This window comes from Carcharhinus amblyrhynchos, chromosome 7 (assembly GCF_965287045.1).
Source record: "Carcharhinus amblyrhynchos chromosome 7, sCarAmb.v2.hapA, whole genome shotgun sequence".
Lineage (NCBI taxonomy): Eukaryota > Metazoa > Chordata > Chondrichthyes > Carcharhiniformes > Carcharhinidae > Carcharhinus > Carcharhinus amblyrhynchos.
This window is the reverse complement of record NC_137330.1, coordinates 31811447-31833767: the sequence shown is the minus strand read 5'-3', so window position 1 is coordinate 31833767 and position 22321 is coordinate 31811447. Positions and strand designations below refer to the sequence as shown.

The 22321-nt window shown below is 44.0% G+C and overlaps 1 protein-coding gene across 1 annotated transcript in view; it reads left to right on the top strand.

The window, feature by feature from the left end:
* The window catches only part of eipr1 (EARP complex and GARP complex interacting protein 1), a 63677-nt gene that overhangs the window by 3736 nt on the left and 37620 nt on the right, over window positions 1–22321 (top strand). Inside the window, exons 2-3 of the mRNA XM_080192089.1 lie at window positions 5010–5093; window positions 19133–19265. Coding sequence (XP_080048215.1) covers window positions 5010–5093; window positions 19133–19265 — 217 coding nt within the window. The remainder of the gene's footprint in view (window positions 1–5009; window positions 5094–19132; window positions 19266–22321) is intronic.

Genomic DNA, 22321 nt, shown 5'->3' with positions numbered 1-22321 from the left:
CCACAGATTCCAGAGCTGAGGGTCTTGGCAGTTGAAGACTGCTGAAGCAATTATAGCATCTACCCTGTCAAACCCCCTCAAAATCTTATGTTTCAATAAGATCACCTGTCATTCTTCTGAACTCCAATGAGTATAGGCCCAATCATGTCAACTTTTTCTCATAAGATAACTCACTCATCTCACGAATCAGTTTGGCGAACTTTCTCCAATGTAGCTATATCCGCTGTTTCACCAGTGCCCTGTACAGCTGTAGCAAAACTTCCCTACTCCATCCCACTTGGAATATTTGTCAGAATTCTGTTTGTCTTCCTAATTGCTTTCTATAACTGAATGCTAACTTTTGTGATTTATGTTCAAACACACTCAGATTCCTGGACATTGCAAAATTCTGCAGTCTCTTTCCATTTAAATCATGTTCTCCTTTTTAATTCTTCCTGCCAAAGTGGACAACCTCACATTTTTTCACATTGAACAAATGTTTGCCAGATGGAGTACAATCACTTAATCTATTAATATCCTTTTGGCGACTCATTGAATCTTCTTCACAACTTGCTTTTCAATCTGTTTTTGTATCATCAGCAAATTTGCTCACACTCGTCTGTCCTTTCATTCCAGTCATTAATGTGGATCATTGAGGCCCCAGCACTGATTCCTGGGTTACTGCACAAAGTTACAGTTTGCCAACCTGACAAATTCCCAATTCATCATGACTCACTACTTCCTGTTTGTTTGCCTGAATTTATTTTTTTTCATTCATTCGTGGAACATGGGTATCACAGACTGGCCCGCATTTATTGCCCATCCTAATTGCCATTGAGAAGGTAGCGGTGAGCCTTCTTGAATTGCTGCAATTCATGTGCTGTGGGTTGACCCGCAATGTCATTAGGGAGGGCATTCCAAGATTCTGACCCAGTGACTGCAAAGGAACGGTGATATATTTCTAAGTCAGGACAGTGAATGGCTTGGAAAGGAACTTGCAAGTTGTGGTGTTTCAGTGTGTCCGCTGCCCTTGTCTGGGATGGAAGTGCTTGTAGGTTTGGAAAGTGCTGTCTAAGGATCTTTGGTGAATTGCTGGTGTGTGTCTTGTAGTTTTTACATACTGCTGCTACTGTGTGTCAGTGGTGGAAGGAGTGGATGTTTGTAGATGTGATGCCAGTCAAGCAGGTTTCTTTGTCCTGGATGGTGTCAAGCTTCTTAAGTGTGTTGGAGCTGCACGCATCCAGGCAAGTGGGGAGTATTCCATCACATTTTTAACTTGTGCATTGTAGATGGTGGATAGGCTTTGGGGAGTCAGAAGGTGAGTTACTAGCTGCAATATTCCTAGCCTCTGGCCTGCTCTTGTAGCCACTGTGTTTAGGAGGTGAGTCCAATTCAGTTTGTGGCCAATGGTAACCTCAAGGATGTTGACAGTGGGGGATTCAGTGATGGTAACACCATTGAATATTAAGGGGTAGTAGTTAGTGTCTCTTAACGGTGATGGTCATTGCCTAGCATTTGTGTGACGCGAATGTTACTTGCCACTTGTCAGCGCTGGCCTGGATATTGTCCAGACCTTGTTGCATCTGAACATGGACTGCTTCAGTATCTGAGGAGTCGTGAATGGCGCTGAACATTGTGCAGTCATCAGCGAACATCCCCACTCCTGACCTTATGACGGAGGGAAGCTCATTGATGAAGCAGCTGAAGATGGTTGGGCCTAGGATATTACCCTGAGGGACTCCTGCAGCTGAGACGACTGACCCTTCGCAATCACAACCATCTTCCTATGTCCCAGGTATGACTCCAACCAGCAGAGAATTTGCCCCTGATACCCATTGATTCCCATTGTATCTATGCTACTATATCACTCCAACACCGTGAACTCTTATCTTATGGAGTAACATTTTGGTTACTGTCAAGATCCTGGGGGTTACCATTGACTAGAAGTTGTACTGGGCCAGCCATATAAATACTGAGCCTACAAGAACAGGTAGCGGCTAGGAATCCTATGTCGGATAACTCATCTCTTGACTCCCAAAGCCTGTCCACTATCTACAAGACACATGTTAAGAGGGCAATGGAATTATCTCCAGGACAAAGCAACTGCTTGATTGCCTCCCCTTCACCAGACATTCACTCCCTCCATCAGCAATGAACAGTGGCAGCAGTGTGTACTGCAGAATGCACTGCAGAATTCACCAAGACTCCTTAGGCAACACTTTCCAAACCCACAATTTTTCCTATCTAGAAAGACAAGGGCCCCAAGTATATGGTGATGCCATCATCTGGAGTTCCCTGACAAGCCATCCACCATCCTGTCTTGCTCCTTCACTGTTGTCACTCAAAATCCTGGAACTCCCTCCCTAACATCACTGTAGATATACTTGTACACAGTAAAAAGTCTGACAACACCAGGTTTTAGTCCAACTGATTTATTTGATAGTAAACGCACAAGCTTTCGGGGTTAGTCCCTTCGTCAGGTGAATGGAGAGTTCTGGCCTCAGACAGAGCATATAAAGCACAGACTGTTTAGAGATTACTGATTAGAATGCGAATCCTTACACCTAACCTGCTGTTCAAGACCTGAAGTGGCTGACAATGTGAGTGAAAGGAGCACTGATCACAGGTTACAGAGATGTGTATTGTCTCCAGACAGTACAGTAAGTGAGGTTTTGCAAACCCAGGCAAGTCACAGGGGTTACAGATAGTGCGACATGAACCCAAGATCCCTGTTGAGACCGTCCTCATGTGTGCGGAACTTGGCTATCAGTCTCTGTTCAGCGACTCTGCGCTGTCGTGTGTCGTGAAGGCCGCCTTGGAGAATGCTTACCCGAAGGTCAGAGGCTGAATGCCCGTTCGCCAACAGGAAGGGAACAGTCTTGCCTGGTGATTGTCGAGCGATGTTCATTCATCCGTTGTCGTAGCATCTGCATGGTCTCCCCAATGTACCATGCTTCGGGACATCCTTTCTTGCAACGTATCAGGTAGACAATGTTGGCCGGGTTGCAAGAGTATTTACCATGTACCTGGTGGATGGAATTCTCACGTGTGATGATGGTATCCATGTCGATGATCTGGCATGTCTTGCAGAGGTTGCTGTGGCAGGGTTGTGTGGTATTGTGATCACTGTTCTCCTGAAGGCTGGGTAGTTTGCTGCGAACAATGGTCTGTTTGAGGTTGTGTGGTTGTCTGAAGGCAAGAAGTGGGGGTGTGGGGATAGCCCTGGCGAGATGTTCGTCTTCATCAATGATATGTTGAAGACTCCGGAGAAGATGTCGTAGCTTCTCCGCTCCGGGGAAGTACTGGACGACGAAGGGTACTCTGTCCACTGTGTCCCGTGTTTGCCTTCTGAGGAGATCGGTGCGGTTTTTCGCTGTATACTTGTACCACAGAGACTGCAGTGGTTCAAGAAGGTAGCTTACCACCATTTTTGCAATGGCAGTTAGGGTGGGCAATAAATGCTGGCCCAGCCGACGATACCCAAATCTCGTAAAGTACATTACAGAAAAGTATTTTATGTGATACCTTATCAAATGCCTTTTGGAAATCCAAATATGCTACTGGTTTTCTTTCTTCCCTCCTCCTTGTTACATCCTCAAGGAACTTTCATATACTTATCAAACGTTATTTCCCTTTTACAAGTCTGCCTAAATGTATTTTGATCTTCTAAATGCCCTGCAACTATCCTTAATATTGATTCTAGCATTTTTCCAATGACCAATTGGAAGCGCCCCCGAGATGCTCTGGGGGATCCCTTGTCAGTTCTGATGCACCGACTATGTGGAATTTGCCCAGAGAGTTGGGACTCCCAATGGGCAAGTACTCGTCTACTCTTGTGGAAACTGATTTTAATCCTTGTAACTTTTCTTGGGTAATTATTTTACAAAGTGAGTTAGTACTTGCAGTTAGGATTCCATTGGGCAAGAAATCTGCTTCTGAAACCCTTGGGAACTCTTGAATTACCCAAGAAAAGTTACAAGGATTAAAATCAGTTTTAATCCATTTCCTGTGTAATTATAAAACTGACACACAGACTCCTCACTTGACACTCTGGGACCTTTAAAATTTCTACCTCCTGGAATACAGAAGCTAATGTCATGAAAAGGGAGCATGGCTTCCACACAAATTCTCAGTGCTGCTCCCTGTGAATATTGCTGCACTGTCCATTGGACAACAGGCCTGTAAAATCTGAGGAAGGTAAGTAGGTGACCTTTGTGTAATCTTGGTCAGAAATAGAGGCTGGAATTTTACTGCCCTGCCCGCCATGGGAATTGGAGCAGTGAGGGGCGGGCAATGGGAAGGTCCATTGACTGCTCGCAGGAATTTGGTTTCAGGATGAGCGAGGTGTAAAATCCTGCCGAGGGACTTTGATCCAGATTGGAAGTTCTGGGCCAAATTATCTGGTCATTCTTCTCATTGCAGAATGTAGATCTTACAATGCACAAATTGGCTTCTGTGTTTGTCTACATAACAGCGTAAAATGCTTCAAAGGTGATTGAAAAATGACAAAGTTCTTTGGGATTTCCAAAGAACAATATATAAATAGGTCCATGTTCAAATAAATAAAACTCTTTTACATCTCTTGCAGTTGCTGTTCCATTCTCCATTGCTCTCAGAAAGTATCGCTTCTGCTATTATTCATCTGTGTGTGCGTAGTTCTGTCCAACATTAGGTCTTTCTCTTGTCTGCTAAACTAATGCCTGGTGCAATAATAATGCAAGGTTGATCAATCTTGCTTGTAGTTGCAGTTTTCTCCTGAATGTAATTCCTCTGTCTGGCAGGATACTCAAAGGAGACTGCCACATGTTGACATTCTTCTATTGTACACCCATTTTATGCTCTCTCTTTGAGGCAGAGTGCAGCATATGTCGGAAACATGCCTTCATTTTCACTTCCCCAACAATGGGTATTTATCAGCTTTGGACAGTTGTTTTACAAAGTTGAATACAAAACTGGAAGGTATGATTACTATGTTTATAGTTGACAAAAAGCAAACCTATGCAATTACAAGACTAATTTTTAATTTTCAGGCACGTGCTTTAGCACCACAGACTGCAGAAACTGATGCCATCAGGTTCCTCGTTGGCACTCAATCTTTGAAGTATGATAATCAGGTAAATATCATTGGCACATTATGCAATGTAGTATATGTTTTTCTGAAAAATGCTGAAATCATTTTGAAGTTTTGATTTAAAGACTGGGTGCATTTTCCATGACTCAGGAAACCTGACAACTCCCCTAGCCATGTTCCCCCACCTATGACCTTCCTTGAGTTACTGACTGTCAGCAAACAGAGAAAACAGATTTGTTTGGTGTTCTGTGGTCTTTACACGATTACCGGTTGCTTCAGCTCTTGTACCTACTTACTTGTCACCCACCTCTCCACTTTCTCTCTCTCTCACTCACACACACACGCACGCACGCGCACACACACACGCACAATTTGACTCCATGTAAATATTGGGTCAAGATATCAGAATTCTTTTATATTTGAAGTTATGGTATCGACTGTTCAGTGACTGTTCCTGGGCAGGATAGTGCAATAGCAATATGAGGCCAGATACTCTTGATAGCCTTTACACCCATTTTAATCAACAAGAATGTAGACTATGTTCTGAATTTTAAATCTTGAATTGACATGAATTGCCAGGTGATTCTGTTCATCTTTATCAGTGTATTCACTTGAAATTGATGCGATCGATTTTAATTTGAAGACTTGCCAATTCATCTTTTGCAACTTTTTATCCTTTAGCATGAAATTCCATGCTTACTGTAACCATTCAGGAAGTCTGACTGGAAAAGAACATGGTTTATTACAGAATGCAAAATAAAACCACTACACACACACACATTAGTCCCTGCCTGGGGCTACAGTTCAACAGACCCAGTCCTGAACTTGCCTTATACAAGCCTCAGTTTCAGCTGGGGAGGCCACTGCCTGTAACCAGGGGAATTCACACTCAACAATCCCCACAAGGAGATCAATTGGATGATACCCTGTGGACCACATGGGGGTTATTACACTTACGTATGCTTTCTCATGAAGTCGAAGGTGGTGTATCCCTTAACTTCCCTAAGCATGATAGTTAAAAATGATAACAAAGCATGCAAGGAATTAAAGGTGTTGTTGAGATTCGTCTGTGCTGGATGCAGAATGTTTTGAATCGATGTGAAATTGTCTGTAGTCTTTCTCTCACTGCCTGTTACACATGATGCACTGGCAAAAGATTTGGACCTCCATGTATATCCAAGGTCTTCCAAATGATTGGTGTTTGGGTACCTAAATCCGCAAACTGCATGCATTCAATTCAGACGTCAGTGATTCCTGCCTTCACTCACCCGCACCCATATTTGCTATTTTCCATTGCTGCGAGATACTTAAATAAAAGAGGACAGTGTAATATGGACAGCTTTTGATTTTGTTCTCTCAACAACCTTATGGTTTGTTTTTTCAAATTATCATGAGACTTTTTTGAAGAAGGTCAAAGGAAACAAGCCATGTGGTTGTGTTTGCCAAAACAATTGACAAAGGAATGGCTTTATCTTGAAAGGAAAGGATGAGCTTATGTAAGCCTTCATGCCATAGGTTTCCTGCAGCTCAACACATTTATCCAGCAAATGGCCATTTGGGCTAGAGAGATCCTAGATTTAAGCTACCTGAATTTTTCTGGAATGACTATTGATTTCAGTAATCCTGTGGAGAGGAAAGTTGGACCTGGTGCTCATTCCTTACTGCTATTGAGTAATTATGTTGGTAGTACGCATTTGTGAATATTGAGTGGGAAAGGGATGTTATACCCCTGCTGACGCTGTCAGGCTTAGCCAAGCGTAGTGGACACATGAATGAGGTGACAAAATACATGGAATTGTACCTCAACAAGGATTGATATCTTCTAAGTGTGATCTTTGACCAAATTGTTGGTATGGTAAACAATATCTGGATTATTGTGTCCAGTTTTGATCTCCTTACTTGAGGAAGGATGTGTTGGTATTGGAGGCAATTCAGAAGAGTTTCACCAGATTGATTCCAGGGGTGAAAGGATTGCCGTTTGAGGAGAGATTAAACAGTTTGGTCTTATACTCGCCAGAATTTAGAAGGACAAGAGGGGATCTGATCAAGGGATATAAAATACTAAAAAGCATTGACAACATAAACACAGACCAAATGTTTCTCCTTATGGAGCAATCTAGAACAAGAGGTCACAGATACAGGTTGAGAAGTGGTAGAGTTAAAATTGAGATGAGGAGGAACTACTTCTCACAGAAGATGGTGAATTTGTGGAACTCATTGCCCCATAGTGCGGTGAAGCCTGAATCATTTAATGGTTCAAGAAGGAGATAGATATATTCCTGATTTTTAAAATGGGTTAAAGGAATGTGAGGAAATGGGCAGGGCAGTGGATTTGAGACCAGGAAGAGATTAGCCATGATCTGATTGAAAAGCGGAGCAGGCTTGAAAGGCTGAATTGCCTGCTTCTGCTCCTAATTCCTATGTTCCTATGTTTTTCCTATGTATCTTTTGGAGGGCGTGGGAATTTCTGAAAAGCTTTTGAAAACAAGAAGAAAGCTTTGTTTTGAAATTGTAAATTCTTAATCTGAAAGCAAGAATTAAAAGATGAATGAAGTAGAGATGTCTGGGTGAAAACTATTAAACATGTTTTGAACACATCACTTGTGCCCCTGCCTAATATACTGCTAATTCTAGGCTTTATTTAGGATAACATGCTTTAATTAGATTCATATGCAGAATAGTTAGCAAAAACCTTCAGCTTCAGCTGGTCAATTGGGAAAATAAAACTTTTCTTTAATATGTTATTATACACACACACTCATAGCTGGAGCTGGAAGGGGAATTAGAGGAGCTCCGTATAATTCGGGAAGTGGAGGCGGACATAGAAAGGAGTTATAAGGAGATAGTCACTCCTAGGAATAAGTCTTGGGTCACTGCCAGGAAGAGGGGCAAAAAGCAGTTGGGGGGACAATCCCCTGGGGCTGTTCCCCTCCAAAATAGGTTCTCGGTCCTGGAGGCTACAGTTGAGGAGAAATCAACTGGGGATAGCCAAAGGGAGCAGGTCTCTGGGGGTGAGCCTATTGGCAAGCCTCAGGTGGTTAGGGGTAAGAGATTGGGCCTCGTGATTGGGGACTCCACAGTTATGGGGACGGATAGGAGAGTTGGAGGTAAGGGTAGGGACTCTGGGCTGGTGTGTTGCCTACCAGGGGCTGGGGTCCAGGATGTATCGGACAGAGTATTCAGGACTCTTAGGGGAGAGGGAGATCAACCCCAAGTTATAGTTCATGTGGGGACACATGACATAGGGAGATTAAGTGAAGGGGATATTAAGCAAAGATTTATGGAGTTGGGGTGGAAACTAAAGGCGAAGTCAGAAAGAGTAGTTATATCTGGACTCTTGCCTGTGCCACGGGATAGTTTAGAGAGGAATAGGGAGAGGGAAAGTTTGAACTCGTGGCTGAGGGGATGGTGCAGGAGGGAGGGGTTCAGGTACTTGAGCAATTGGGGCTCATTCTGGGGAAGGTGGGACCTCTATAAGAGGGATGGTCTACACCTGAACCAGAGGGGAATCAATATCCTGGGGGGTAAATTTGCAAAAGCGATGCAGGAAGGTTTAAACTGATTCGGAGGGGGGGAGGGATAGTGAGGAAAGGGGGTGAAAGTGAGGGGGGCATAGTTGGGGAATGCAAGGCACGGCATAGTGGGGGTGGGGCGGAGCAGGGTTTGAAATGCGTGTACTTTAATGCGAGGAGTATTCGCAATAAAGTGGATGAACTTGCAGCGTGGATCAGTACCTGGGACTTTGATGTTGTGGCCATTTCTGAGACATGGATAGAGCAGGGTCAGGAATGGATGTTGCAGGTTCCGGGGTACAAATGCTTTAGTCGGAGTAGAGAAGAAGGTAGAAGGGGGGGTGGGGTAGCATTGCTAGTCAAGGACTGTATCACAGTGTCGGAGAGAAAGTTTGATGAGGACTTGTCAGTTGAGGTAGTATGGGCGGAGATTAGAAATAGGAGAGGAGAGGTCACCCTGTTGGGAGTCTTTTATAGACCTCCTAAAAGTTCTAGAGAGGTTGAGGAAAGGATTGCGGAGACAATCCTGGTTAGGAGTGAAAGTAATAGGGTAATTGTTATGGGGGACTTTAACTTTACGAATATTGATTGGAGTTGCTATAGTTCTAGCTCGCTAGAGGGGTCAGTGTTTGTACAAAGCGTGCAGGATGGTTTTTTGTCTCAGTATGTAGACAGGCCAACTAGAGGTGAGGCTATATTGGATTTGGTGCTGGGAAATGAGCCAGACCAGGTGCTAGACTTGGAAGTTGGTGTGCATTTTGGTGATAGTGACCACAATTCGGTTACGTTCACCTTAGTGATGGGAAGAGATAGGCATGAACCTCGGGTCAGCAATTTTAGCTGGGGTAAGGGCGATTATGAGGCTATCAGGAGTGAATTAGGAAGCATGGATTGGATTAGGGGATTACAGGGACTGGGAACGTCTGAAATGTGGAGTTTTTTCAAGGAGCAGCTACTGCGAGTCCTTGATAGGTATGTCCCTGTCAGGCATGGCGGATTTGGTAGATCTAGGGAACCGTGGTGCACTAAAAGAGTTGAGTCGATGGTTAAAAAGAAAAAGGAGGCTTATGTTCGGATGAGATTGGAGGGCTCAGATAGTGCACTAGAAAGCTTTAGATTGGCTAGGAGGGAGTTGAAGAGTGAGTTGAGAAGGGCTAAAAGAGGACATGAGAAGACTTTGGCTGATAGGATTAAGGAGAATCCTAAGGCGTTCTATAAGTATGTCAAGAACAGAAGATTGGTCAGGGCAAGATTAGGGCCAGTTACAGACAGCAGGGGGAAGTTGTGTGTGGAACCGGAGGAGATTGGAGAAGTATTGAACCAATATTTCTCTTCGGTGTTCACGCAGGGGGACATGAATATAGCTGAGGAGGACATTGGGTTGCAGGGGTGTAAAATAGACAGTATTACGGTTGATAAAGAGGATGTGCTGGAAATTCTTGAGGGGCTGAAAATAGATAAGTCCCCTGGTCCGGATGGGATCTACCCTAGGATTCTCTGGGAGGCTAGAGAGGTGATTGCAGAGCCTCTGGCTCAGATCTTCAGGTCGTCATTGGTCTCTGGTGTAGTCCCGGAGGATTGGAGGATAGCGAATGTTGTCCCATTGTTTAAGAAGGGGAACAGAGACTTTGCCGGGAATTATAGACCAGTGAGTCTTACTTCTGTTGTGGGCAAGGTTTTAGAAAAAATTATTAGGGATAGGATTTATAGTTATTTGGAGTGTAATGAATTGATTAGAAATAGTCAGCATGGTTTTGTAGCAGGTAGGTCGTGCCTTACTAACCTTATTGAGTTTTTTGAGAAGGTGACCAAAGAGGTGGATGGGGGTAAGGCAGTTGACGTGGTATACATGGATTTTAGTAAGGCGTTCGATAAGGTTCACCATGGTAGGCTTCTGCAGAAAATGCAGATGTATGGGATTGTGGGTAATCTAGGAAGTTGGATCAGGAATTGGCTATCAGATAGGAGACAGAGGGTGGTGGTGGATGGTAAATATTCATCATGGAGTGCAGTTACGAGTGGTGTGCCTCAGGGATCTGTTTTGGGGCCACTGTTGTTTGTAATTTTTATTAATGATCTGGATGAGGGTATAGTTGGGTGGATTAGTAAATTTGCTGATGACACCAAAGTTGGAGGTGTGGTAGATTGTGAGGAAGGGTGTCATAGTCTGCAGGGAGACTTAGATAGGTTGCAGAGCTGGGCCGAGAGGTGGCGGATGGAATTTAATGCGGAGAAGTGTGAGGTAATTCACTTTGGTAGGAGCAACAGATGTGTCGAGTATAGGGCTAACGGGAGGACTTTGAATAGTGTGGATGAACAGAGGGATCTAGGTGTGTGTGTACATCCCTGAAAGTTGGGAATCAAGTAGATAAGGTTGTCAAGAAGGCGTACGGTGTCTTGGCGTTTATTGGTAGGGGGATTGAATTTAGGAGTCGCAGTGTAATGTTGCAACTGTACACTACTCTAGTGCGGCCGCACTTGGAGTACTGTGTGCAGTTCTGGTCCCCGCATTACAAGAAGGATGTGGAGGCGTTGGAGAGGGTGCAGAGGAGGTTTACTAGGATGTTGCCTGGTATGGTGGGGAGGTCCTATGAGGAGAGACTGAGGGATCTAGGGTTGTTTTCGTTGGAAAGAAGGCGGCTAAGAGGGGATCTTATTGAAACATATAAGATGATTAGAGGTTTAGATAGGGTGGATAGTGATAGCCTTTTTCCTCGGATGGAGAAAGCTAGCACGAGGGGGCATGGCTTTAAATTAAGGGGGGGTAGCTACAGGACGGATGTCAGGGGTAGGTTCTTTACCCAGCGGGTGGTGAGGGATTGGAATGCCCTGCCTGCTGCAGTTGTAAATGCGTCTAGTTTGGGGGCGTTTAAGAGATCTCTGGATAGGTTTATGGACGAAAAGGGATTGGTATAGGCTAGTGGGTCATTGTTTTTGTAACTGGTCGGCGCAACATCGTGGGCCGAAGGGCCTGTTCTGCGCTGTAATGTTCTATGTTCTATGTTCTATAGAGTGCCATAACACAGAAACAGACCATTCAGATCATCCACTGATTTAGTTTACATAAACTGTTTAATTCCACTGTCCTATTTAAACACAAAATTTAATATTCTTCGTTTTCAAGGAACTTACACCAAATTCTCTTCATTGATACAAATGACTTGAATACCCTATCCATCTAGTTCACTAATGCCCTTCAGGGAAAGAAATCTGCCATCCTCCCCTGGTCTGGCCTACATGTGACTTCAGATCTGCAGCAGTTGGCTCTTAACTGCCCTCTGAAATGCAAGCCACTCAGTTCAAGAGCAATTGGAGATGGGCAATAAATGCTGGCCAGCTAGCAACACCCACATCTGTGAATAAAAGTTTTAAAAAAGCAAAGGGCAGACTTCAGGAGCTACATTTTTGAAATGGTGGTGAAAGGAATTAAACTTAGAGATGTCATTCAAGTACACTTTGGATTGATAATCCTTTAGAAACAGTCAGTGATCTCTGTGTGAAAACAAATCATTGCAACTCAGAGTCAATGAAGCCTATTGAAATTGCAGAAACAGATGATTTTTTTAAACTGTAAGTAGTCTCAAAACACCAGGTGAAAGTCCAACAGGTTTATTTGATAGCAAGCGCTTTCAGAGCATTGTCCCTTCATCAGGTGAGTGAAGAGTTCAGTTCACAAACAGGGAATATATAGACACAAACTCAATTACAAGATAATGGTTGGAATGCAAGTCTTAACAAGTAATCAAGTCTTTACAGATGCAGACAATGTGAGTGGAGCGAGGGTTAAGCACAGGTTAAAGAGGTGTGAGTTGTCTCCAGCCAGGACAGTTAGCGAGATTTTGCAAACCCAGGCAAATCCTGGGGGTTACAGTTAGCATGACGTGAACCCGAGATCCTGGTTAAGGCTGTCTTCATGTGTGCGGAACATGGCTATCAGTTTCTGCTCAGCGATTCCGCGTTGTTGTCGTCAAGACCGCTTTGGAGAACACTTACCTGAAGATCAGAGGTTGAATGCCCTTGACTGCTGAAGTGTTGCCTGACAAGAAGGAAACACTCCTGCCTGGTGATTGTTGAGTGTTGTCCATTCATCCATAGTTGTAACGTCTGCATAGTCTCACCAGTATAACATGCCTCGGGACGTCCTTTGCTGCAGTGTATCAGGTAGACAATGTTGGCTGAGTCACAAGATTATGTACTGTGTATCTGGTGGATGGTGCTCTCACATGAGATGATGGCAGCCATGTCGATGATCCAGCACGTCTTGTAGAGGTTGCTGTGGCAGGGCTGTGTGGTGTCGTGGTCACAGTTCTCCTGGAGGCTGGATAGTTTACTGCATGATGTGGGTATGCCGGCGTTGGACTGGCGTAAACACAGTAAAAAGTCTGACAACACCAGGTTTTAGTCCAACCTATTTATTTGATAATATACTCACAAGCTTTCGGGGTTAGCCCCTTCGTCAGGTGAATGGAGAGTTCTGGCCTCAGACAGAGCATATAAAGCACAGACAGTTTAGAGATTACTGATTAGAATGCGAATCCGCATTTAAAATAGAATTCGCATTCTAATCAGTAATCTCTAAACTGTCTGTGCTTTATATGCTCTGTCTGAGGCCAGAACTCTCCATTCACCTGACGAAGGGGCTAACCCCGAAAGCTTGTGAGTATATTATCAAATAAATAGGTTGGACTAAAACCTGGTGTTGTCAGACTTTTTACTAGTTTACTGCATACAGTGGTCTGTTTGGGGTTTGCAGTTGTTTGAAGGCAAGTAGCAGAGGTGTGGGGATGGCCTTGGCGAGATGTTCGTCTTCATCAATGACATGCTGAAGGCTCCAGAGAAGATGTCATAGCTTCTCTGCTCTGGGGAAGTACTGAAGGATGATGGGTACTCTGTCCGCCATGTCCCATATTTGTCTTCCCAGGAGGTCTGTGCTGTTTTTCATTGTGGCACGTCAGAACTGTTGATCGATGAATTGAGCGCCACATCCTGTTCTTATGAGGGCTTCTTTCAGCGCCTGTAGGAGTCTGTTTTGATCCTCCTCATCTGAGCAGATCCTGTGTATATGGAGGGCTTGTCCATACAGGATGGCTTCTTTAACATGTTTAAGGTAGAAGCTGGAGAAGTGGAGCATCGTGAGGTTATCCATGGTCTGTGGTACAGTGAAGTGCTGAGGTGACTGTTCTTGATGGAGGTGGATGTGTCGAAGTATGCAACCAATTCCGGAGAGTAGCTCATGGTGAGTCTGATGGTGGGATGGAATTTGTTGATGTCATCGTGTAGTTGTTTCAGTGATTGTTCACCATGAGTCCAAAGGAAGAAAATATCATTAGTGTATCTAGTGTGTAGCATTGGTTGAAGGTCCTGTGTAGTGAAGAAGTCTTGTGCGAATGTGTTGGCATGTTGAGGTGTGAATTCGGTTCCCATGGTTGTTCCATGTGTCTGGATGAAGAACTGGTTGTTGAAGGTGAAGACATTGTGATCCAGATGAAGTGAATGAGTTGTAGAATCACGTCGGGCGATTGCAGTTATCGGCATTGGGTACTGTGGCGTTTGCAACAATGCCGTTGTTGTGAGGGAGGCTGGTGTCGAGTGCCGAGACATCCATTGTGACAGGGAGTGTTCGTGGTTTAATTGCTCCATGGATGCTGAATTTCTGTAGAAAGTCCATAGTGTCATGACAGAAGGGATTCTTTGTACAATGGGTTTCAGGATTGTGCAATAGCCAGAGAGGTTCTTGCACAGGGTCCCGTTGCCTGATACGATACGATGGCTGGGTGTGTTGGCCTTCTGTATCTTCAGGAAGCAGTAGAGATCTCCAACGTGAGGAGTATGTGAGATGAGAGCATGGAGCGTTTTCTGAAGGTCCGAATCAAAAGTCTTGATCGGTCTGTTGAGTTGACGGGTGTGTTCTTTGGTTGGATCTGAGGGTAACTGAGGGTAGTGTTTCTCGTTCAGTTGTCAGTACACTTCTTTGCAGTAATGCATTCTGTTCAATAAGACAAAGGCCCCTCCTTTGTCTGCTAGTTTGATGACAGTGTTGTGGTTGGTCTTGAGAGCGCAGATAGTGTTGTGTTGTGCTTGAGTGACGTTCAGGGTTGTCTTGTGAGTGCAGTTGATGCACCTCCTGATAGCTTAGTCATTCATGTCAAGTCAAGGGCAGCGGCCTTCCGGAGGAGTCCAATTCCACTCTTTCCTCTTTGGTCATTGCACTGCGGATCTCTCTGTCAGCTGTTCTAGTTCATTGGCTGTCTCATCAGGTTCACTGTTGGCCTGTTGGGGTTTGTGGAAAAACCCCTGGAGTCTCATTTGCCTGATGAACTCCTCTGTGTCCACTGCAAGACTGATGGGGCAAAAATTGAGCCCTCAGTTGAGAATTCCGATATCACCTGGTTGAAGTGTGTACTCTGATAAGTTAACAATGGACTTTCCTGCAGTGGTACTGTTTTCTACTGTGGTACCAGGGAGGCTTGGTTGCTGCTGGTGAGGATGCCGAATTTCTCAAGTTTCCTGTTCTTGGTTTAGCTGGTGTAGTTCCGCTGTCTCATCTGCTTGGCAGTGTTTCGCAGCTGATCTGCGTCCTGAGTGGAAGTTGAGAACATGGACTGTATCTTGGTTTCCAGGCTGCAGTGTCTGCTGTAGAGCTGGTTTATGAGGTGATTGAGGAGGGGGAGAGGTGCAACGGCAAAATCTCTCAGCGTAGTCTGTGTTATAGATCGACCTGAATGGGTTCGTGATCTGTAGTCCTTTCGGTACCTTGTCTGTTTTCCTGCATCTTTGTAGAAACTTGATGTCTGTGTCGATATGCGCGATCTGCTTGGAGATCCTCTCCACTTTGAGCTGGCGGTTTATGGTGTCGGTGGTAGGCATGACGTGTAGTTGTCGACGTTGGACTGGGATGGGTACAGTAAGTAGTCTCACAACACCAGGTTAAAGTCCAGCAGGGAAGTCAATTGTCAACTTGTCGGACTACACACTTCAAACAGATGAAATCAAAGTTCTTAGCTGACGGCTCAATTTTTGCCCCACCATCAAAATGAACCCCATCAGTCTTGCAGCAGACACAGTGGAATTCATCAGGTGAGTGAGACTCTGGGAGTTTTTCCACAAACCCCAAGAGGCCAACAGTAAACCCAATGGGACATTCAATGAACTGGAATAGCCAACAGAGATCCATGGTGTAGTGTCCGAAGAGGAAAGAGTCGAATTGGACTCCTCTGGAACACCGGTGCTCTCGACTTGATATGTATGCCCAAACCATCAGGAGGTGCGTCAACACCAGTTACATCAGCTGCACTCACAAGATAATGCCAAATGTCACCCAAGCATAACGCCATCCGTGCTCTCAAGACCAACTGCAACATTCTCATCAAACCAGCAGACAAAGGAGGGGCCATCGTCATACTGAACAGAATGGAGTATTACAAAGAAGTGTACTGACAACTGAACAATGACGAACCAGCAAATCCGACCAAAGAACGCACCCGTCAACTCAACAGACTGATCAAGACCTTTGATCCGGACCTTTAGAGCTTCCTCCATGCTCTCATCCCACATACTCCTCACACGTACTCCTCACGCTGGAGATCTCTACTGCCTACTGAAGATATACAAGGCCAACACACCCAGCTGTGCCATCTTATCAGGCAATGGGACCCTGTGCAAGAACCTCTCTGGTTACGTCGAGGCCATCCTGAAACCCATTGTACAAAGAATCCCCAACATCTATCACAACACTACAGACTTCTTACAGAAACTCAGCACCCATGGAGCAATTGACCCAGGAACATTCCTTGTCACAATGGATGTTTCAGCACACTATACCAGCATCCCTCACAACAATGGTATTGCCTCAACTGCCTCAGTACTCAATGCCGACAACTGCCAATCTCCAGATGCAATTCTACAATTCACTCACTTCATCCTGGACCACAATGTCTTCACCTTCAACAACCAATTCTTCATCCAGACATATGGAACAGCCATGGGGACCAAATTTATACCTCAATATGCTAACATCTTCATGCACAAATTCAAACAAGACTTCTTCACTGCACAGGACCTTCAACCGACTCTGTACACTAGATACATTAATTTTCTTCCTTTGGACTCATGGTGAACAGTCACTGAAACAACTACACAATGACATCAACAAGTTCCATCCCACCATCAGACTCACCCTGAACCACTCTCCGTTGCCTTCTTGGACATACACATCTCTATCAGGGACAGTCACCTCAGCACTTCACTGTATCACGAGCCCATGGATATCCTCATGATTCTGCACTTCTCCAACTTCCACCCTAAACATGTTAAAGAAGCCATCCCCTAAAGACAAGCTCCCCATATACACAAGATCTGATCAGATGAGGAAAATCACAGCAGACACCGTCAGACGCTGAAATAAGAACAGGATATGGTACTCGACTCATCAGTTGACAGTTCCGATGTGCCACAATGAAAAACCGCACAGACCTCCTCAGAAGACAAACATGGCGGACAGAGTACCCTTCGTCGTCCAATACTTCCCTGGAGCAGAGAAGCTATGACATCTTCTCCAGAACCTTCAACATGTCGTTGATGAAGACGAGCATCTCGCCAAGGCCAACCCCACACCTCTGCTACTTGCCTTCAAACAACCACGCAACCTCAAACAGACCACTGTATGCAGCAAACTACCCAGCCTTCAGGAGTTGCCATGACACCACACAACACTGACACGGATGCCATCATTATCACATGAGAGCATCATCCACCATGTACACGTTACATAATCTTGCGACTCAGCCAACATTGTCTACCTGATATGCTGCAGGGAAGGACGTCCCGAGGCATGGTACATTGGCGAGATCCTATGACATCATGCAGATGCTGTGAAAACGGATGAATGGACACAGCTCAACATTCACCAGGCAAGAGTGTACCCTTCCTGTCGAGGAGCACTTCAGCAGTCAAGGGCATTCAGCCTCTGATCTTCGGGTAAACGTTTTTGACGGCCTTCACAACACAAAACAATGCAGAATTGCTGAGCAGAAATTGATAGCCAAGTTCTGCACACGTGAGGACGGCCTCAAACGGGATCTTGGGTTTATGTCACACCAACTGTAACCCCCAGAACTTGTCTGGGTTTGCAAAATCTCACTAACTGACTTGGCTGGAGATGATTCATGCCTCTCTAACCTGTGCTTAACCGTCTCTCCGCTCACATTGTCTGCATCTGTAAAGACTTGATTACCCATTAAGGCTCACATTCCAACCATTACCTTATAAATGAGTTTGTGTCTATATATGTTTGTGAACTGAACCCTTCATTCACCTGATGAGGGGGCAACGCACCGAAAGCTCATGCTACCAAATAAACCTGTTAGCCTTTAACCTGGTATTGTGAGATGACTTACCATGTCCACCCCAGTCCAACACCGGTAACTCCCCAACATTTTTTAAACTGCATCAGATGGCCTATCAATCAATCTCTTTAAAAGGAATTTGTTTGTTTTCCTACATTTATTTAACATAAAGACCATTTGCTTGAGTGTCTTTATAGACTTGTACTGCAACCCACCCAGTCTATTTGCTGTGTTGAAGTGATCTAGTGCACCTGCATGCAAACCCAAGAAAATCGCTCCTATAACTTGTTCTCAGGTTTGAAAATGTATTGAGCTTCTCAATAAATTATCTCACAAAAATAAAATGGGCAGCATAATAGAAATTGTGGAATTACACAATCAATGAAATTGAAATCAGATATGATCTAAAATATGCATGTGATCGGCATTGTCTGATTAGTTCCTGTCTAGTAACGATGATAAGAAATTGTTCCACTGTCTCCGACCCATTCAGATTCAGGCAGGGCCAGTTTTAATTTCCATTTAGTGCTCAGTTAACTGATGCAGGTGTTGAACCTCAAATGAACATGGTGCCAAAGGACTGGTGAATAGCAAACCTGGTAACGAACTGTTATCCGACAGTCCCAACTGGAATTGTGTGTAAAGGGTGTTACGTGAGAACAGAATTAAATATCGTGTTGGCACACTATTTGGGATTCTGTGTTACGTATAAATAATTGGCACTTGGCTGTGCCATTCAAGGGGGGGGAGGGAGGGGAGAATATTGCCTGTAGAATTATGTTGGAGCAAGGGAGTTACTGCCTTCAAAAGAGGAGAAAATATCAGAGAGAAATGGAGAGTAAAATAATAGTTCCTTTATTTAGAAAAACATTGTAGTTATAATTAGTGCTGTTTTAAAAAAAGTAAGATGTATACTATATATGATTGAAATTTGTTGATCAAAATTACAGTATCAGCACACATAAAAACCTTTAGTTCAGTGTATATTGATGAAATTATCCTTGACCGAAGCAATTACTTTTGGCTTCAGTGCCCCACCCCATGAAACCATACTTCTTTTCCTCAGACTCCTGACTGTGCTCTTGAAACTAGCCCTGTATTCCAAGGACGTTATTGATCAAAACGAGTGCTTTGTGTTCAGTTCCTTAATTTAGAGGGTAATTTAAAAAAAAAACTTGACAGTCAGTGTTTTATTGCTAATTTATAGATGTGGATTATGTTTTTAGATTCACATCATAGATTTTGATGATGAAAATAACATTATTAACAAGAACGTCCTTCTGCATCAAGTGGGAGAAATATGGCACATGAGTACCAGCCCTGCAGATAAAGGTGTGCTGGCAACTTGCTACAATAAAAGTAAGTGTAAGGGATTAATTTGTCCATTGACATATTGGATTAAATAGGCTAGATTTTAGATTAGCGAAAAAAATGTATTCTGCACATTTACATTTCATAAACATGGACATTCAATAAATTAAGAAACTGAGAAACTTTATGCAGTGTTTTCCTTTGTGGATTGTGTAAATTGGTTATGCTGAATCTTAAATATTTTTCTTTTGGGTTCCTTTATTTTACAAATGTAGCTCATCCAGTTTTTAGATTTTTGTGCATCTATAAATGCAATTGAGTAATGTTTCTAATGCCTCATTATATGTGTATATGTAAAAAACTATTGTTCTAAAAACAAACCTCATAGTAAATTTGAAGCAATTTTCGTGATGAGAAGAAAATAAATTCAAAATTAATGCAGCAAATAAGTTGCCTTATTCAGGGTGTAACTTGCAGCAAGTGAACACTGCTTTACAGCATTGTGCTTAAACTGTGATTGCAATGTTTAAACTACAGGAATTGCACAGCGAAGCTGTATTTGATCTCCTTATAAATAATAAAAGTCCAGTGGCCAAATATTACCTCTGAATGATAGGTAATTACCATGAATTTATTGAGTGCAGCAGCTGTATGCAACTTGCCTCTTTTAAACATTTCCTCTAAATAATAGGAACCAAGAAACTGCAGATCTTCCCAGTGTACTCCCAACATGTCTCTGCTGGTAGTGTGGTGGTAGGCTCAGGAATTCTGCAACCCCTTTTACACTTTGACCATTCTCATGATTTCTGTGGGCAAGATTGTAAATTTAGTGGCAGTTAATGCCACTTGGTGCTAAATTATGTGTTGGGGACCTGCAGCACTAGCGACGAACTGAGACAACCAAAGCTCATTTCACCTGGGACCTTTTGCAGCCAATCGTTTCCATTAATAAAAGTTTTTTGTACCTTCAGACTGAACTGCTATTTGCTCCAGGGCTCAGAAGTAAAAAGATCATGTGCTAATCTACTTTGTGACCTAAATATCTATCTTTTCTTAAAAACTTCTGGTCTCTCGTCAAAATTATGCTTAGTTCTGTAGTTGCCTGGTGCAGAAGATTTATCACAATTGAAACTGTAACCACAAACTTTCAAGCTGCCATTTTATGTTAGATTGGTACACTCATATGATACATTGTTTTGAAACATCTTTAGTTGGTTGTCGAACAATCAACGTGATATTTTGATGCATTGAACAGTTTGACTTATTAACTTTGAGCTAATGTGAGCTTTTCCTGTTTCTACATTTAAATTATAGGATTGGAGAAAGTTCCTGTGATAGGGTGGAGGAGGCCATGTGGAAATTTAAATACACAGATGAGAATTTTACATTAGCAGCCTTGAAGGCAGTACAGTGGGCAGCATGGCCATGAATAATGGGTAAATGAGGTTTGATACAGAATAGAATACCAGTCACAAAGTTTAGAATGGAGGATGAAAAGCTGTCCATACTAGCCTTGTAGTATTCAGGTCATTGAGGGTTTCAACAGGAGATGGGGTGAAACAAGATGGAAGCAGACAATGTGACTGACATAGGTGGATATATATTGTCCTTGTGATTCAGAGAATATGGGGCCCAATTTTTGTCATCACGTTGCACATGGTTTTTGGGTGTGAAAACTTGGTAAAGTCGGGTGTGAGGCAAGTAGTGCAATCTGCACCCGCCTCTGCACTGATTCCCCCTTCACCAAGGCCCAAAAATGGCCGTGATTGGGGTCACACCCGACATGGGCACCTCAGCCATTTAAATGCATTAGCATGTATTTAAATTGACTTAATAAGCTGCGCGCCCAATTTTACCGGCACTTCCCTCTTTACCATCATATTCGCCCATCCGGAATCAACGCAAAATAGACATGCTCCATATAAGTCTGATTTGGGTGCTACGTCAGTGAGTGTTAGTGAGGAGGTAAATGCTGAGTATTGGACGGCCCTCTGCTTCAGATCAGGGAGGAGGATGGGTCCAATGGCTCTCTGCTTGAGATCATTGGACGGGAGGCAGGGGTGAAGGTGGGTCTGCTGCCACTGCTCAAGATTGGTAGGAGGGTTGAAAGAGGGAGTCTGCTGCCACCCAGCCTGTGATTGGTGGGGTGGGGGGTGGTGAGGTAAGGGGAGTTTGCTGCCATTCTGCCTGAGATCAGTGTGGAGGAAGGGAGGGGTCTGCTGCCACTGTGCCTGTGATCAGTGGTTGGGGGGAAGGGTGTCTGCTGCCATTCTACTTGAGATCGGGGGAGGGAGAGGACGTGATCGGTCTGGGAGGTGGAAGGGGTGGGGGATAAGGAGGACAGTAATGTTGTGGAGCAATGTCTGTGGGGGCTAGGGGGGAGGCATTATCTGCCCAGGAGAGATATGGTAGGCGAGCAATATTCTATCTTTTTTTTCTGCGCATGTGCAGTTGGAGGCCCCAATCAGAACTGCAGGGTTTTGGGCATGTTAAGCCCCGCCTACAGGCCTCTGCAGTGTGATTCGATCTTGCTGATATTTTTGCAGGCAGAGTATGTATGGGGATGCTGCAGAACGTGTCTAAAAGTCAGATCTGAAACATTCCCAGTTTCAAGTCCACCGAGCACTTAGAATCAAAATGGTAAAATAGGTCCCATGTTGTCTGAAGCTCACTCAGGGTTAAAATAGAGTAGAATATCTACAGTGGAGGCCATTCAGTCTGCACCGATCACGGTCCTACCCAATCTATTCCCGTAACCTCACATATTTACCCCGCTAATTCATGACACCAGGGTCAATTTAGCATGGTCAACAACCCACACATCTTTGGTTGAATAGAACTGATATTGCAAACAATCTGCTTCAACCTAAAACAATGACTATGGAGGGAAATAGAGTCATTGGTAAGAGCACAAAGCTTGTGCTGGAAGCCAGAAATTATGATTTTATTTTTCCTTTCCACTGTTTAAATAGAGAAAAGTGCAACTTGTGCAAGACCGGATGTTAAATAAACAGTCAGCAACACTGAGGCCATGGAGGGGTGAAGAGAGATTGCAGGGAGGTATATTTGTGTGTCATCAGTTTGGAAAGTAACCCACAGCCATG